This window comes from Myxine glutinosa, chromosome 13, assembly GCF_964187855.1.
Source record: "Myxine glutinosa chromosome 13, kmMyxGlut1.1, whole genome shotgun sequence".
Taxonomy (NCBI): Eukaryota; Metazoa; Chordata; class Myxini; order Myxiniformes; family Myxinidae; genus Myxine; species Myxine glutinosa.
The window spans coordinates 6,339,299-6,358,873 of record NC_136273.1 but is presented as its reverse complement, the minus strand read 5'-3'; the positions used below and the strand labels follow the sequence as shown (position 1 = coordinate 6,358,873).

General features: G+C 49.8%; 1 protein-coding gene across 3 annotated transcripts in view; it reads left to right on the top strand.

The window, feature by feature from the left end:
* The window catches only part of LOC137438536 (unconventional myosin-XVI), a 367,125-nt gene that overhangs the window by 119,115 nt on the left and 228,435 nt on the right, over positions 1-19,575 (top strand). For all 3 annotated transcript variants that reach the window (XM_068133664.2, XM_068133663.2, XM_068133662.2), the window contains exons 23-25: positions 9,243-9,318; positions 9,603-9,841; positions 10,159-10,239. In XM_068133664.2, the coding sequence (XP_067989765.2) occupies positions 9,243-9,318; positions 9,603-9,841; positions 10,159-10,239 (396 nt within the window). The remainder of the gene's footprint in view (positions 1-9,242; positions 9,319-9,602; positions 9,842-10,158; positions 10,240-19,575) is intronic.

Genomic DNA, 19,575 nt, shown 5'->3' with positions numbered 1-19,575 from the left:
AATGAGCCGTCCCAGGCGCAATGAGGAGTCCCAGGCGCAACGAATCCCAGGTGCAACGAGTCCCAGGTGCAATGAGTCCCAGGTGCAACGAGTCCCATGCGCAACGAGTCCCATGCGCAACGAGTCCCATGCGCAACGAGTCCCATGCGCAACGAGTCCCATGCGCAACGAGTCCCATGCGCAACGAGTCCCATGCGCAACGAGTCCCATGCGCAACGAGTCCCATGCGCAACGAGTCCCATGCGCAACGAGTCCCATGCACAACGAGTCCCATGCGCAACGAGTCCCAGGCGCAACGAGCCGTCCCAGGCGCAATGAGTCCCATGCGCAATGAGCCGTCCCAGGCGCAACGAGCTGTCCCAGGCGCAACGAGCCGTCCCAGGCGCAACGAGCCGTCCCAGGCGCAACGAGCCGTCCCAGGAGCAACGAGCCATCCCAGGCGCAATGAGTCCCATGTGCATCGAGCCGTCCCAGGCGCAACGAGCCGTCCCAGGCGCAATGAGTCCCAGGCGCAATGAGCCGTTCCAGGCGCAATGAGTCGCAGGCACGTCCCAGGCGCAACGAGCCGTCCCAGGCGCAATGAGTCCCAGGCACATCCCAGGCGCAACGAGCTGTCCCAGGCGCAATGAGTCCAAGGCACGTCCCAGGCGCAAGCCGCCGTCGATGACAATTGAGAAGATGCAAAGAGAACTAGAGAGTTCATAGAATACCTCAGCTCGTGCATTCTTAAGATAAAGGACGTGGGAAGGGTCTTTTAAAACCCTTGCTTTGCGTTTCCGAGCATGATCTATATTTCCTATGAGCCGCCATTTTGTCTGAATCACGATATTCCCCAGCCTAAGGGCACGAGCGGCAAATGTGATTGGTCAAGATAACGTAAAATGTCGTAATATTTTGTCAAAATACTGATAAACGGGTTTTTGAAAGAAGGCAATTTGTGTTGTACAGTGTGCAACTATATAATTAATTTGAAATAAAATAAAGATTTAAAGGCTGAAAAAAAAAACCGTTTCCGGAAGTTCACCGCCGTTGATGCCATTTAAATCACCTTTTATCAAACACATTAAATTATTTCTTTGTATCTTCAAAGATGAACAATATCTGTTGTTTGAGTTCTTTATGACGTCCCTACAAACAGTAAGTTTCCTGTTTGTAATGATTTTCAATTTTGTTTCACTGCCAGACAGGCAGACAGAGAAAAAAAAAATCCTACTTCTCTGTGTGCATGAATACTTGGGACGAGATTCCGTACAATTTGCCAAATTCAGAGTCAAAGTACTCATAAATGGCAGTTTCGTTTTCCAATTCATGTTCCGATTCCTGTTCAAAATATATTATTCAATTGAAATTAAATTGTTCCTCGATCATAAACTGATGTCTGGAGACAGACAGACAGACAGACAGATTGAACCAATTGCTTAACCCTGCTTTTCGCTTAGCATATGTGGGGTAACATGAATGATCACACTGTGGTCACAGCCCACAACCTACGACAAAATATGGTAACGGGCCCATTGGGAAAAGCGCATTTAAAGCGCAATGAAAAGATTAGCTTGACACCTCTTATCCATGTCATCCTCCCCACGGTTACATCAGAACGAGCTGATTTGTCACGTGGTCAGGGATTGCTTAACCCCATTATGGGGTCTTTTAAAAATTACGTAATGCTATTTTTATTATTAATTTGTGTGATTACGTATTATGTAATGCTCGATTATGCAACGTAACGCTTGATCACGTAACGTAACGCTTGATCACGTAACGTAACGTTTGATTAACGTGCATTCTGACGGGCTTGATTAAACCTTACTGTTATTCGACGTATGATTTAATATTTCGGAGTCCCTCATCGTGAATAACACTCGACCCAAACAAAGCCAATGGAAATCTGATGTAGGAAACCTGGGCAGTGTATAATTGGCATACTGTAGACCTACACAGGCCTAATGTGTTAGGTCCACCAGAAAACCAAGATGGCGGCCATATCATTTCATCTCGGTGCTACGGTGGGTGGAGTCAAGCAACAAATGTGGGTGTGATCCGGCATCTGTCCGACCAATCGGTGCACATTTCAGAAGTCGACCCCCAACAAGAACCCCAACAACAGCAACGTGAAGCTCTTGTACACCTGTCACATGTTGCAGGTAAAAAACATTCAAATACAGTATACAGGCTGTGCCACAGGTATTACATATGCAGTACAACATGGCAAAGCGACAGAAAAAGAGTTACTATACAAGCAAAATGCACACCAGGTATTAAACATTACTAAAGTAACATTTAACATGATAATGTGGTGGACATGAAAGCTCACTGGTGTGATGACATCATTCCACGCGCCAAGTGGGCGGCGGCCACGCCCGAGGGGTAGGCGTGGCCGCGGGATATACACCGGGCGCGCAGCCCGGAACGCTCTAGTGTTACAGTGGAGCTCTTGAATAAAGACTCTTACAACTTACCGTGTTGTCCGCTTCCTCCTTGCTTACAAGCAGCACGCGTAACACTGCGCTTCATTGGTGACCTCCGACGTTCTGGTCAGTCGTCACTGACCACCCGAACCCGCCACAGCCATGGCAACCAACGCGGTAGCGATAAAGCTCCCCGAGTTCTGGGAAGCTCAGGCGGAGATCTGGTTCCTGCAGGCCGAAGCCCAGTTCAGGCTTCGAGGCATCACGGCGGACAAGACACGCTACTGCCATGTGGTCGCCTCTCTCGGGGCCGGCACGGCCGCCCGCGTCGTGTTGGTCCTGAGGAACCCACCGGCCGACGACAGGTATGAGGCGATCAAGCGTCTCCTCCTCGCCACGTTCGGCCTCACGGTGGACGCACGGGCCGATCGCCTCTTGGACCTCCCCGAGCTCGGTGACACGCGACCGTCGGTCCGAATGGACCATATGCTGTCGCTCATGGGCGACAAAACCCCGAACGCTCTATTCCGGGCGTTATTTCGACGCCAGCTGCCGGCACGAATACGCCTCGCGTTGGCCGGTTCTGAGACAACGGAACCCCGAGCGCTCGCGGCCGAGGCCGACAAGTTCTACGTGGCTTTGGACACGCAGGCGAGTTTCGGTGCGGCCGTAGCGGCTCCCGAGCCCGAAACTGCTGCGGGTGCCCACCCCTACTACGCGACGCACCGCGTAGCCGCTGAACCTCCTGCGGGTGCCCACCCCTACTCTGAGGGGCGCCTCGTGGCGGCCGCCACGCCTCGCCCACCACCACCGCGGAAACCGCGGCCTCCGGCTTCGCCGCAAACCTGGTGCCATTTCCACGCTAGGTTCGGCCACGAGGCCCGGCAATGTCGCCCGCCGTGCTCATTCGGCAGGTCGGGAAACGCCCGGGCCGGCCCTCGGTAGTGGCACTGAGCGCCGGCCGATTAAACAGCCTCCTGTACATAACGGACACCTTATCCGGGCGCCGTTACCTGTGCGACACAGGAGCGCAGGTGAGTGTCGTTCCCGCCGGTACGTCCGACAAGCAGTCCGCGGGCCGGGGCCCCGCGCTGCTTGCTGCCAACGGTACGCCCATTCGCACATACGGAAAACGCTGCCTTTCTCTGCGGTTCGGAGGGCAGGTTTTCCAATGGTCGTTCGTGACTGCCGACGTGCCTATGGCACTGCTCGGCACGGGCTTCCTCTGTGCCAATGGCCTGTTGGTCGATGTAAAGCACAGAAGGCTTGCCCAGGCTGAGACGTTCAGCTCGCTCGCGTGCGCGCTGCCCGCCTCGTTGAGCAGCTCACGGAGCGGCTCATCGAGTGGCTCGCCGAGCGGCTTGCTGAGCGGTTCGGTTCCGGCCAGGTTCATCTGTACGCTTCCGGCAGCGGACGAATTCACCCGCCTCCTCGCCCGTTTCCCGGCCCTCACGCGGCCCACCTTCTCGGCGGGGACCGTCAAGCACGGGGTGGAACATCACATCCCCACCGCCGGGCCACCGGTCTACGCCCAGGCACGCCGCCTCGAGCCGACGAAGCTCGCGGTAGCTAAAGCCGAGTTTGCTACGCTGGAGCGGCTCGGCATCGTGCGGCGCTCCGAGAGTGCTTGGGCGTCGCCGCTCCACATCGTGCCCAAGCCCGGCCGGGGATGGCGACCGTGCGGGGACTACCGCCGTCTCAACGACGCCACCACCCCCGACCGCTACCCCGTCCCCCATATTCAGGACTCTTCCGCCCGCTTGGCGGGCATGTCCTTCTTTTCGAAGGTGGACCTCATACGCGGTTACCACCAGGTCCCCGTCAGGCCGGAGGACATCCCGAAGACGGCTGTCATCACGCCGTTCGGTCTTTTCGAATTTCTTCGGATGCCCTTCGTTTTGAAGAATGCGGCTCAGGCGTTCCAGCGCCTCATGGACAGCATCTTGCGCGACTTGGATTTCATCTACGTCTATCTGGATGATATCCTCGTCGCAAGCGCGTCCCGCGGAGAGCACCTACCCCATCTCCGCACGCTCTTCGAACGTCTGGGCCAGCATGGCCTGATCGTGAACCCCGCCAAGTGCCGGTTCGGTGTCACTGAAATCGACTTTTGGGGGCACCGCGTCACCAGGCACGGGGCCGTCCCCCTACCGGCCATGGTGGAGGCGGTGAAGGGGTTTCCGCGCCCCCGCACGATCAGGGGGCTCCAGGAGTTCCTGGGCATGGTAAACTTTTACCATCGGTTCCTGCCCCGCATCGCCCAGCTCCTGCACCCCCTGCACGAGGCCCTCCGAGGGAAGCCGGGCAAAGGTGACGTTACCTGGACCGAGCAGATGGACGCAGCGTTCGTGGGCGCGAAGCTCGCCTTGGCTAACGCCACCATGCTCGCGCACCCGGCGCCCGATGCACCGATCGCCCTCACCACCGACGCCTCGGACTACGCGGTGGGCGCGGTGCACGAGCAATGGGTGCGTGGAGCTTGGCAACCGCTGGCGTTCTTCAGCCGGCAGCTTCGCCCGCCCGAACGCCGGTACAGTACCTTCGACCGCGAGTTGCTCGGGCTCCACCTGGCGGTCAGGCACTTCCGCCATCTGCTCGAGGGCCGTGCGTTCACGGCCTTCGTCGACCACAAGCCACTGGTGTTCGCGATGGGCAAGGTCGCCGAGCCGTGGTCTGCCCGGCAGCAGCATCGCCTCTCGGCCGTGTCCGAATACATGATGGACATCCGGCACGTCGCGGGGAAGGACAACCCGGTGGCAGATTGCCTTTCCCGGTCCGTTGCCCACGCGGTCCACCTCGGCATCGACTATGCCCGGATGGTGGCGGACCAGGCCGCCGACCCCGACGTCCAGGCCTTGCGGGCCGCCGTTACGGGCCTCCACGTCACCGAGGTGCCGTTCGACGGCGCGGGCACGGCCCTCTGGTGCGACGTCTCCCTCGGGCGGCCTCGCCCCATCGTGCCCGCGGGTTGGCAGCGCCAGATTTTCGACGCCATCCACGGCCTGTCCCACCCGGGCACGAGGGCCTCCCAGAGGTTGACCGACAAGTTTGTCTGGCATGGTCCCCGGAAGGCCGTCCGCGGCTGGGCCAGGACGTGCCTCGCGTGCCAGCGCGCGAAGGTGCACCGACACACCCAGGCCCCATTGGCCCCGTTTGCGGTGCCGGAACGTCGGTTTGACCACGTTCACGTGGACCTGGTGGGACCTCTGCCCCCCTCGCGGGGTTTCACCCACGTCCTGACCATGATGGACCGCACCACCCGGTGGCCGGAGGCCGTGCCTTTGGCGTCAACGACGGCGGCGGATGTCGCACAGGCATTCATCGCCACCTGGGTCGCCCGGTTCGGCGCCCCCTCGGACATCTCGTCCGACCACGGCCCCCAGTTCACCGCGGAGCTCTGGGGGGCGGTCGCGCGGGGGCTCGGGGTCCAGCTGCACCGCACCACGGCCTACCACCCCCAGGCTAACGGCCTGTGCGAGCGGTTCCACCGCTCGTTGAAGGCCGCGCTCCGGGCGACCCTCCGCGACGGCGGCTGGGTCGACAGGCTCCCCTGGGTGCTGCTGGGCCTCCGGACGGCGCCCAAGGACGACCTGCGTGCATCCGCGGCGGAGTTGGTCTTCGGGCAACCGCTGCGGGTGCCAGGCGAGTTCCTCCCCGACTCCACGGCACTCCACGGCACCACGCAGGAGCGCTCCACGCTGCAGGAGACCGCCCAGAGGTTCGCCCCGGTGCCCACGGCGCACCACGGGCACCCACCCACGCACGTCGCCCCGGAGCTTCGCACTGCGGAGTACGTCTTCGTCCGGCACGACGTCCACCGGACACCACTGCGGCCCCCGTACGACGGGCCTTTCCACGTGCTGGAGACCGGGGTGAAACATTTCACCTTGGACATCGGCGGCACTCCTGACCGTGTCTCCATAGACCGCCTCAAGCCGGCCCACCTCGACGTGGACCACCCACCACCGGTGGCTCAGCTCCCGCGTCGGGGCCACCCCCCGGCGGGCGGACCCCCGGCGCCGCCCGGCTCCGCCGGCACGCCGCCCCCCGAGCCTTCACCCATCCCGGGTGCAGCCGGAGGCATCCCAGCTGGCATCCCTGCACCCCGGACGCCGCCAGTCGCCAGAGGGCGCTTCGGCCAGGTCATCCGTTTGCCCCTGGGTGGTCAAACTGGCCCTCCAGGTGCGCGGGAATTCTGGGGGGGGCACGTGTGGCGGACACGAAAGCTCACTGGCGTGAGGACATCATTCCGCGCGCCAAGTGGGCGGCGGCCACGCCCGAGGGGTAGGCGTGGCTGCGGGATATACACCGGGTGCGCAGCCCGGAACGCTCCAGTGTTACAGTGGAGCTCTTGAATAAAGACTCTTACAACTTACCGCGTTGTCCGCTTCCTCCTTGCTTATAAGCAGCGCGCGTAACACCGCGCTTCAATAATACTTCACATACAGTACATGTCTGACCCTTTGCGATTGGAGCACTTATGTACTGTACTCTGTAAAACACAAGAGAATACTGAAAGAAACGATGCAAAACTGCTCAAACCTCCTGTCTATTGTCCCAGTATTTACTTTAATGGATTCCCTACAACTGGAGTCTTAAACAATTATTACATGGGGCTGAAAGGAGCAGCACAATGTGGGACATGAAAGAAACAAATATGTTTGCGCAGCCAATGAAATTACACGATGATAAGTGTAGGCCTGGCAAGCCGTCCGGCCTGGGTTTGAATCCTGACCCAGTTATAAACTGTTATCCTGGTATTTCACAGGCAAGGTGATTCATCAACATGTGCCGTCCCTCGGATGGATGTTAACCTGGGCGTCCTGTCTACTGACATTAGTTGGTGGACTTTAAAGATCCCAAGGTATCCTTCGCGAAGTGTCGGCGAGCTATAGCCAACAACCTGAACGAGTTACAAATTCCTGCCCGAACTACCCGCTGGGAAGGCAATGGCATGGCAAACTATATTCTCATGCCAGGAAAAATTGTGGCGATGGAGATCCAGGAAACACTCAGAAAATGTTAAGGCAGATCACCACCATGCATGTAGCAAGAACCTGAACGAGGAAAGGGATATGAGACAGACAGACAGACAGCGAATGGAAACTAATCTTGTTTGTATAGACCTGTGTCGATCTGCATCGGTGGACAGGTAAAATCAACAGGATGTTGATACAGGTATTCTACCCATGGTGGCCCAAACAGGAAACGCTGACATTTTGGGTGTTAACCCTCGGTCGGAGCAAGGTGACTCATATTTCATGTCAGTGTAAATGATCATCACCTGACTGTACTCTGCAGCACTTTTCATAGCGACTTGATCTGTGTCAAGTGGTGACATTTTCATAGTATTTACCTTTTTGTATTTTATCTTGACTTAAAAAAAATAAACAATTATATTTTCTTTTCTTTTCTTTTGTATTTTATATATTTTTTGTATTTATTTTATATATTTTATTATATTTTATTTTGTATTTTATCTTTACTTTTTTATTATTTTTTATTATATTTTATTTTATTTGGTATTTTATCCTTACTTTATATATATATATATATATATATATATATATATATATATATAATATTGTATATATATATATATATATATATATATATATAATATATATATATAATATATATATATATACAAAATATACAATTTATTTTATTTTTCAAAATATACAATTTTTTTTAATTTTTTTTATATTTGATTTTATTTGGTATTTTGTTTTATTTTATATTGTATTTTATCTTTTTTTGTATTTTATCTTTACTCTTTTTATTTTTTATTATATTTTATTTTATTTTGTATTCTCTTTTTTTGTATTTTATCTTTACTTTTTAAAATTCTATTTTATTTTATTTTATTTTGTATTTTATCTTTTTTGTATGTTTTTGTTTTACCATGTTCATCATATATATATATATATATATAAATTTTTTTTTTAATACAAGATCGATTCTCGTGTAAGAGCTAATACATTAAACACAAAAAAACATAAACGGACACATAAAACATATAATAAAGGGAGCGGTAGACAGGATGGGGAGAGAGAGGGAAGCACACAAGTACAACAGTAGAGAGCAGGGACATCGGGAGAATCTGTGGAAGGGAGAGGGCTGGGGGAGGAGGGGGAGTGGGTATAAAACAAATTGACACTACCAGGAATTTCAGGAATGAAGTCTGAGATTGAAAAGGTGGATTTGGGGTGTTTTAACGGAGGCAGAAAAGATCAAGGTTTTGGAAGGGGGAAGATAAGAGATGATTCCAACTTCTTTCCTGGAAGTCCTGGCAGTGTCCATATGTTTTATACCTCTCCCACCGCCCCCTTCCCATGCCCCCCCTCCCCCCAAAGCCCTCGCCCTCTCTCAGATCTCTCGATGTCTCCATGTCTCTCGGTCCCTGCTCTCAAATGTTGTGTTTGTGTCCTTCCCCCTCTCTCCCCATCTTGTCTACCGCTCCCGATGTTATATGTTTTATGTGTCGGTTTGTCTTTGTGTGTGATTAATGTTCGCTCTTTCACGAGCCTCGATCTTGTATACAAAAAAAAAAAAAAAATGGTGAACAGCTGTTTTGAAGACCTGGAGGGAGGAGAGTGATTGAAGAGAGTTTTAAAATTTTTTGTACATTATCTTTTTTGGTTTGATTTACCATTTTCATAGTATTTACATTTTTTGTCCTCAAAGTTCTCATTATTTTTCCCAACAATATTATAGCCAATTGTTGAGTAATCTTAAATTATTTTCTGATTCTGTGCCCTCATATAAATCTAACCATTTTGCCAAAAATAAGACAAGATACATGAGGTGTGCAACTGTGTGTTTCTGTGCCAGGTGACCTATGACTTGCGAGGGATAGTGAGAAGCAACCGGGTATCGCTGCCACCACACGTCCTGTCAATCATGAAAGGTTAACCTCACTTCCGCAAGGCTAACTCATGCACTGCGTCAGGGAATACAAAGAAATTATTGGAAAGCAAAATCAAAACTTTTTCAATCCCTCTTAGTGATAAAAAGCCATTGTTTCCAAAGCGTGATAAATATCCACGTTTGTTGAACAAAAAATGAATTGCCACACTCTAATCTAATGGATGTTATCAGGAAGTGTTCATACTCTGTAGGAGGATTTTCAATGGGAGTCTGCCTTTAATTTTATTGAAACTGTTACCTCTGTTATCTTCTTATTTTTCACAGTGAGTAAAAATCCTTTGATCGCTCATTTATTTTGTGCTCGACTCTCCACAACTGGGGAAGTAACCCCTCCACCAACCTTCCGGGCACCTCTTCATCTATGGCCACCTCCGACACACACTTCCCATAGTACATCTCTGCCATGGCATTCCACCAGCAAATTGCTGGTTAACAACTTCCATTTGGGAGGTCACCTGCGAAGCTCCGACTTGTCAACGCAAAGACTCAGTGGGTCCAAGGAGGTGGGTGGTGAGCAGGTTTTTGAGATGAACATATTGGGTGTCGTATTCCAGATCTATAAGGTTTCAGATCTATAAGGATCTATAAGGTTTATGAGATGAAGATATTGGGTATCGTATTGCAGATCTATAAGGTTTCAGATCTACAAGGATCTATAAGGTTTTTGAGATTAACATAGTGGGTGTCGTATTCCAGATGTATAAGTTTCTGAAACGTGCAACAGTATTGAAAATATTTAGAGCAAGGGCTTCGTGACCATCAGGTAATCATCTTTTAAAAAAAACTTATTCTCTTCTTGTTTGTCTTTGCCAATGGGCAGCCTCAAGATATGGGTGATAGAGCTGCCCTGCTGCGGATGTTGAGTGAAAGAAGAGACATCACATTGGCTTCCCAGCTTCGGGTAAGAAAAGAGAGTGTGAATGATGAAATGTGGAATGATGAAATAGAGAAGGATGAATTGGGGAAGGATGAAAGGTCAGTCATGGACCGACTCACATTATTTTGTTTGATCTTTAACTTTCCAATGTTCAAATAGTTAGAAACTCCAAATTTGTGGTTTATATGAAGTAAGTTACTTTACAACCTTTCAACATGTTAACATTATATCTCTTTTAACATTTTATATGTTATCACTTATCACAGTGGAATTGTGAATTTATCCGACATTTGTCATGATTCACTTTGAAGCACTTCATTTTATCTAGGAACATTGGAATTACCCGGCAAGTATCATTTGGTTTATAGAGCATAATTATGAATCAGCTGAGAACAGTGGTTCTTAAACTTGAGGGGGGGGGGGGGGGGGGAGGAAGCGTTAGAATATTTCATGAGGGGGACGAGGGATCTGTGGAAAATTCTGGCATTAAAGGCAAAAAGTGCACACACATAACACGATGTATGTGTGTGTATAAATGAATATATATATATATATATATATATATATATAAGAATGAACTGTAATTTCTTTGTATATATATATATATATACACTACCAGTCAAAAGTTTAAGTACACTTTTAAGTGTTAAGTACACCAGTAAATTACCTAAACTTTTGACTTTTTTCTTCTTCTTGTATACAAGGTCGAGGCTCGTGTAAGAGCTGGTAGTGTGTGTGTGTGTGTGTATATGTATGTATGAATGTATGTACGGTATATATATATATATATATATATATATATATATATATATATATATATATATATATATATATATATATATATATATATATATATACAGTATATATATATATATATATATATATATATATATATATATATATATATATATATATATATATATCAACCGTGATTAACACCACAGTTACGGATGGCCGATTGCGAGACTTTACACTCCCGAGGCGAAAACTCAATGGCGGATTCAAACTCAACACAAAGTTAAACGCGCGGAAGGGCAGACACAGCACGCTCCGCAGCCCTATCTATTAAAATGAAACACCCAGGAAAACTGCGTTCAGATATATACAGAAAATAATATAAGGATTTATTATTTATAAGTAAAGACAGTGAAAAAGCCCGCGCGGTAATACTAATAACTCGAATAAGCCTAAATTGGGATCCCACACACAACAGATATCAAACACGATACGAGGGAGGTGAATACGAAAATAACACGTCTTTTAGTTTTATGCAAAGTGTATTCGCGGGTACGGCCTTATCTCGTCCTTGTCGTCTTGGTGACCGCCGTCCAACACCCGGCTCCTTTCGTCCCACGGCACGCCTCACTCCAAGTTCCACGGCCCCGCGGCCCTCTCCGTCCGCCTCCAAGCGCCACCAGGCCTCGTCGGTTCAACGGCCCACCCACACCACGAGCTCCTTTGCTCCAACGGTCCAACGCAGGGCTGCACAAAGCAAACGAACTCCACTTGACTCGACTCGACTCTCTTCGGGAGTGCTGGCAGCCAAGTCCAACTGTTCAGTGCCAACTGCCAACTCCAACTGCCGAGTGCCAACTGCCAACTCCAACTGCTGACTGCTGACTCCAACTGCTGACTCCTGACTGCCCTCAAATGGCGTCCGACCGTCGAATATATCTCTCGCCGATGACGTCACATTGGCGCACTCCTCAGCCAATAATAGCCTCCCAACTCGCCGGCTCGCCCAGGTCACGCCCTCTGCGGCATCGCTCCACGCTCCCATCCCCGACCCCGCGGTCCTTGTCTTATAACACGTGCCAGGCGAGGTTTGTAGGCCTTGGAGGTGTAAACGGTGGCGGCCAATTGTGGCGGTGTTTTTGGCCTGGTTTCCCATCCATTTGTTCCGAAGTCATTGTCAGGGAAAGGAATTATTTAATGTTACGCTAAGGACCTAACTAATGTTTATGTGGTTTGCAGTGCCATAATGGACAAAGGTTTGACTACTAGGTGAAACTCACAGGGGCGTTACCTTTAATCCCTCACTATTTAACACTCGAACCTCCAGGTAGATCCACAATCATACATCTTCCCCCGACAAACGCCTAAACATCAAGAACTTATTACATGTAGAGTCCCTGTCACGACAGCCGAATACCTACCTATTCAGATCTACCTAGCTCTAGATGTTGCTCTACCAAATTCATAACAGTATGTACGGTATATATATATATATATATATATATATATATATATATATATATATATATATATATATATATACAGTATATATATATATATATATATATATATATATATATATATATAATATATATATATATATATATATATATATATATATATATATATATATATATATTGTAACGGTTTTGAGAAGTGGGTAACGAATTTGAGAAGTGTAACGGTTTTTAAGAAGTGTAACAATTTTGGAGGAAGTGTAACGAATGTGAAAACGTTACAATGTGAACGTTACAAAAGTATGGTAACACCCTGTTAATGTAAATAATGGTCGCAGCCGTCCTCCTAGTTAATTCCATGAAACTTACACGCAGGTCACGATATATCTTTTTAAATAGTGTATTTCCTTATTCTATGTAGGCTAAATATGTGTTTCCCACTAGATTGACTTTGCATTGTATCAAACAAAATAAGCATAGGCCCTTGCAATTTCCCCAAACATCTCCGCTCTCCAAAGTTCCTTTAAGAAGGGTGCGAGTTGTGTTCAATCCCGCAAGCCGCCATTGCCCATGTGCTAACCTCGGAGAAGAAAGGCGTGTCTCCACCTCGTCATAGAGGGGAGGAGTGAGCCAGCCCTAACAGCCAATCAACACCGCGGTGAGCGACCCGGTAGGCGTGCCCTCGGAGCCGGCGGCTTGATTCCGCCCCGAGTTATAAAAGCAACTGTAAGGGACTGCTTTATGAGATGACTTGAGAGATGACCTGGGAGATGAGCGAAGAGGCGGCACCAAGAGGAGCGGTGAGATGCGAAACGCTCCAAGCCAAAGAGGAGAGGTACTCGGCAAGGAAACCAGCTTTGGAGAGACGCGCTGAAAGGAGGGAGACGGCTCCACCAGAAGCAGAGGAGCAGGTGTGCCGAACCAGCACGTGACGGCTACAGCAGCGGATACGCGACGGAGGGTTTTCCCGCCAAAACCGCGAGGAATTGAGAGCTGCTGCCTCCGACCTTGCCTCCCTCTCAAGCAATCCACCTCAAGCCCTACCTGCCTGCAATATCCCCTGTGTAAGTGTGAACGTCCTGTCCTACTCGTTGTCTTGGGATTAAGTAAATTGAGTAGAATAAGCTAACGATGCACTGTGTGACTGTTTTTTCCATCCATTGCTTGTAAATAATTTTGGTCGCTCTTCCTTTTTGCTTGTGTGTGTATAATAAATCTGTTCTTCCTCCGTACTCTGTCTTTTTCTCTTTTCCTTCTCTTTCGGTCGCTTTAGAGGTTTCCCGATTGAATATCTGTGGGGCGATCTGGTCAACGTCGGGTGGAATCGGGCTAATCGGGGAGTAACTGTTCGGACGCGGTAATACCAAACCGCTCGGTAAACTAACATCTAAAACCGCGTCTGCAACAATTGGTTGTCAGGAGTTGGATTCGGACCTGGGACTAAATTTGTTAGGCCCAAATTTTGGAACACCAATTGTGTTATTAAGTAACAATTGGTGTCGGGGAGTGAGATTCGAGGCCCGAACCAAATTTTTTTTTAAAACATCTAGAAAAAAATTTGGTCAAAATTTGGAGCTGCTGGAAATTTGTGTTGTTTTAAAGCAAAACCCGAATTTTGAGATCGCGCCATGGACAATCAAGGCGATCGGATGTCGGTGGGAGAGATAGACAGGGTGGGATCGACCCAGGACCTCGGGGAAATGTATGTGGAGGAAAGGGAGGAGGAGAACATTGGCAATGTGGTTGAGGGGGTATCAGGTGCACAAAATGGCGTCCTCGCGCACGTGGGTGTAGCGGCACCAAATTTGGCCGTGGTCGCGGCAGCCGAGCCAGAGATGCCAATGAATTTGGACCTGTTTATGAAACAGATGATGGCCTTTATGGTAAAAACAGACGATAATTTCAAAGGGATGGAAAACAGAATGGGAAGCCAAATGGGGGTAATGGGAAACCAAATGGGGGTAATGGGAAACCAAATGGGGGTAATGAGGGACGAAGCGAGCGGTACCGGTGAGGAGTTAGACAAGAAATTTGGGAAGTTCGACAATAATTTTGAGGAGTTAGACAAGAAATTTGAGAAGTTAGACAATAATTTTGAGGGGTTAGACAACGGGATAAAAGAGGTAAAGAATGGGTTAACGGGGGTGGAAAATAGAATGGCTGCCCAGGAGAATCAGTTAGAGGGGGTAAAAAATGGGTTAATGGGGTTAGAAAATAGGATGGAGGACAAATTGCAGGAAATAGGGGAACAATCTGCCAGGGAAATCAAACGAATGGGGAACCAGATAGAGGAGGTGCAAATCGGGTTAGAAAGTAAACTGGATGCTCAGAGGGATGAATTGGGACAGATGAGGGTGGCATCTACAAAGGAGATGGAGGAAATACGACGAGGTGTGAGTGAGGAGGTTTCGGGGCTACGCGAGGAGGTAAAGCGAGGTGAGAAGCGTATGGAGAAAGAGGTGAGAAATAATACGGCTAAGTTACAAGGGGGCATAGAGGGTCTGACGGAGGAGGTGGAACAGCTGACGGAGGGACAAAAAGAACTAGTGGAGCAGGTTCAAAAGAACACTGCGGTACTAGGAGGGTTAAAGGCGACACAAAAAGAAATTAAAAACGAATTAATAGCGACACAGAAGCAATGTCAGATGGTACGTGAGGAACTGACAATGAGGGTGGACGAGGTGACAGAGATAATGGAGACAAAGGACCGGCAGGTGAGGAAGCACATAGAGACGGTCACGGTAGCCTTAGAGGACGAACTTGAGGAGACGCACCGAGAAATAAAAGAGGTTAAACAAAAATTAGAGGAAGTGGAAGAAGAGGTGAGTGAAATTAAGAAGAGACGGACAGAAACTAAGAGAGAAATAAAGGAGGAGATAGCGGAATATGTACAAGGTCGGTGCTCAACTCATAATGTGATGCTCACTAACCAAATAAAGAGTTTGCAGGTGGCAAAGGAGGTGCGGAGACGAGGTACGGAGGTGAGTGGCAATGTATATGATGTGAGGAAAGCTTCAGTCGGCTTGGGGGTTGCTTTGGATCCGGGTGTTCGTGAAAGGCCGTTGGTGAAGTGTGCGACAGGTCTGGTGTGCGAAAAAAGAGGTGTGCGAGAATGTCCGACCATGGGGTGTGTGAGGAAAAAGTGCACGCCGAGGAGTGAGTGTGCCGTCAAGAGTGAGTTGGACGTAGCGCGTGTGCGAGGGAGCACATGGAAGCGCGGTGTGGTGAGTGTTACGGAGGAAGTAACGGAAAAGTGTGCGCAAGAGGATGCGCGAGAAAGGTGTGTAACGGACAGGTGCATGAGGAAAGAGTGCGCTGTCGGGAGTAAGGGTGAGTGCGTTGTCAAGAGTGGTGGTGAGAGTAGTGAGAGTGACACGGAGCGTGAGTTGGTTATGACAGGTGAGCGAGGGTGTACACCTGGAATGGAAGGATGCACACCTGGAATGGTAGAGCGTGAGTGGGAATGCACGCTGGAATTGGTAGTGAGGCACGTGGTTGGGTGTGCGGGTGAGAGCACACCTGTGATTGTCACAAAGGAGGTGACCGAGAAAGGGGCGCGAAGAGGTGTGTTGGTGAGGTGTGCGAGCGACGAATGTGTGCCAAGGTGTTCGGTGGTCAGGTGTGTGACCAAGTCGTGAGCGGAATGAGTGTACCGAGGTGTGTAAGAAGAGGTACGACGAGGAGCATGGAAACGGCTGCATGTATGAGCAAGAAAGGGGTAGCGTATGCATGTAAGCGTCCAGGTGAAGCATCGACGGTAACCGGTTTAGCGGTTAGGGCGACTTATAGCCGAATCGGGCCCTCAGTGCGTGCCGGGCTTCGCGTGCCGCGAGAACCAGCGGGGATCCGAGCCACGGCGGGTTCGAAAGGACCGCCGTGCGCGATCCACGCTGGGCTTCGCGTGGAACGGCCGCGTCCGGGCTCCACTAGGCGGAGCGGGCAGCCCGATAGGAAGGGTCGTCATGGCGACCACTTTCTATTGAGACGTGCTGGCAGGTCGAGATCGGGACATTGGATGGCTCCACGCCGAGGTGGTGCGTGGGATCTCGGCCCGGGTAAGCCCCCGTCCCTGCACCGAGTGCCGGACGCATCCAGCCGCCGGCACAAAAGAACCCGCGTTCATGGCTCGGCTGTACGAAGCCGGGCTGTAGACGTGAATTGGCGCACCGAGAGGATGTAATAAGTAGACGGGTGATAGTGATAGTGATCGTGATTTGATACGAAATTTATAATAGTGGGTAGAATTGGCAGTAAATGGAAAATTTTTGAATTGGTTGGAATTTGGACGAGCAAAATTTATAGTGAGAGACCCCCGATGTGGTGGGATGGCAAATCCACCATCCCTCACAGGTGGGGGCAAATGCGCAATAGTTTATGGGGTGGCTATGACAACCGAGCCAGGGAGGGCTTGGTTATATTGATAGGGATCTAGCGAAGATGACATTAGGTGACGTTAAGGTTAGTTAGTGACTGATACCTGTAGTGGGGACGCAGGTAGATTAGTGTGGATAATAATGACGTGGGAGCGCAATAGTTTAAAGGGACGACTGGGAAGCGCAAGTTTCAGAGGGGAGTAGTTAGCTGAGATGATGCCGTGTGTTTGAGGAGTGACCAGGTGTGATTGCACAGGTGTGTAACTGAACAGGTGAATGGAGCAGTGTATGAGGGAGTAGTGGTGATTGCGTGTTGTGCTGACCAAATGGTCCAGGAAGAAAGGAGGGTGCAGGTGGCACCAGGTGATTGCACAGGTGTGCAACAACAGGTGTATGTGGCTGTGTGGAATAAATGGAGTATTGGAATGGATGGTCGTGGAGTGAGTATGGTGGAAATTGTGGAGTGGAGTGGATGGTGCGAAGGTGTGAATGGGGGAAGAGTGGACCCCCATCACGGATACCCGGGGCGGGTAGTGTAAGTGTTAGGTAGAGGGTACAGGTAAATTGTGGTTGGATATTGGCATCTGTGGTGCGAGGTGAAAGAATGGTATTTGGATGGGTGCATTAGTGTTGTGGAAATGGCTGGGCGTGTAGCCTGTTAGTGTGTGTAGTTGGTTTGGGCACTCCACCACTGTGAGGAATGTTGGCCAGGTGAGGCCGCAGGTGGGCTCTGGGAGCCGGTAGTTGTGGATGGGGCCCGAGGATCCGGAGGACGGACCCGGGTAGCCCAGTGCCAGAGGGCACCAGGGGGTGACAGAGCCAGGAGAGGGCCTTCCCCAGTTAGTTAGGTTAGGGTGAGGAGCTAGGTAAGCTCGGGTGGCAACTGCAGTGGTGGAGGTGTGCAGGTGGGTAGACCTGCTGGGAGAGCTACACGTCGCAGCCCAGAAATTGTGCGAGGGCACCGGGAGATGAATCGGGGGAGTGAGACCCCAAATTGAGAAGCACCACAGTTTGGTCAATGGGAATTGGTTTTTAGAACCCATAGTGTAAGTTGGCCAATGGATTGGCAGGGAAAGACCCCGGGTAGTGTAAAGTGTGTTAATGTCATTTAGAAAGTAGTTAGGATGAAGTCTCCTCGCACCATCTGCATCCACTCACCTGAGGTGACAGGTACTCCGCACCATGCCATGTTTAATTATTTTTTACTGTGCAAATGTTTGGATTGTGAGACGCATCATGACGTGGGTGTGACATTGTGCTTTGATGTTCCATCTCTGCCTCCTTATGAGGATTGATGATGAATTTGGTGATGGCAAATTTTGAAGTAGAGGGATTGTGGAGACGAATTTGGTATAGGGGAAATATGGGGAAGACGTGACAGTAGTGACGAATTGGTAATGTGTAGATCTTGTACATATGGGGTAAGGGCAAGGGTAGTGTAGGTGACAGGGGGGTGACGTACGGTAGGGACAAGCTTTCTCACTTCGCCCTCCGTACGCATTTCGCCTTGCATTGCCTTATTGACGTGTACCCTTGTGACCTTACCCCTCGCTCAATTGTCTTTCTTTTGTCTCCCACATGACCTGTGCGCCATTGGGTGCCGAGGGGAGCGTGCGTGAGGTGGCCATTGTGCGCCCGAGATTCCCAGAACCAGCATGCATTGCGTTGATGTACCACTTTATGGACCGCTGTTCTGCGGCCAAGTACCACTTGATGGACCCCAGGTTCTGGGGCAGGGCACCTCTGTGTGGAGACCGGCCATAGTGGCCAGGGAATCTTGCTTGCGGACCTCGGTAAGGTGGCACCTATGCCAAACAGGTGGACCGCCCTTAGTTGGCCCCTGAGGCCCTAAATAAAAACGAACACAAGTTGTGCTTTTTATTATTTCCAAATAGGCCGCATGAAGCCAGAAGACGTCGGGAAGAACATCGGCCCAGCAGAGAAAGAGAAGACCACCACCAGTTGTTTTGTTGTGTTTATTATGAACCATGGTGACTGCGCACCGAGTGGTGCTTTTGGTGCTTTGTGGTGCTTTGTGGTGCTTTTGGTGCTTTTGGGTGCTTTGGTGGTATTGGTACTGGTGCATCGATGCAATGCGTGCTGTCTCCTCCCTCCCAACAGGAATTTCTTTTTCTTGTTCCCTAAAAAGAAAAAGAAAAAAAAACACAGGTCCTGGGTTGCGTTGTAAATAAGAAATCACGTCATTGTAAATAATGCTCCCCACCGTAAATGTATAGTTTGAGAATAATTCCGTAATTCGGTTAGCTGTGGGCTTGAGTCTGTTAGACAGGGTGCAATGCAATAGGGGGACATACTTATTTGTGTTTTAAGATTGTCACACTCAGGGTCAGGTTAATTGTAGAGGGAATTACACCTACGTGTCACACTAAGTTAAAGTTTAGTAGGCCCGAGGGCGGGCCTGAAGAAAGGAGGGTGCAGTGTAACGGTTTTGAGAAGTGGGTAACGAATTTGAGAAGTGTAACGGTTTTTAAGAAGTGTAACAATTTTGGAGGAAGTGTAACGAATGTGAAAACGTTACAATGTGAACGTTACAAAAGTATGGTAACACCCTGTTAATGTAAATAATGGTCGCAGCCGTCCTCCTAGTTAATTCCATGAAACTTACACGCAGGTCACGATATATCTTTTTAAATAGTGTATTTCCTTATTCTATGTAGGCTAAATATGTGTTTCCCACTAGATTGACTTTGCATTGTATCAAACAAAATAAGCATAGGCCCTTGCAATTTCCCCAAACATCTCCGCTCTCCAAAGTTCCTTTAAGAAGGGTGCGA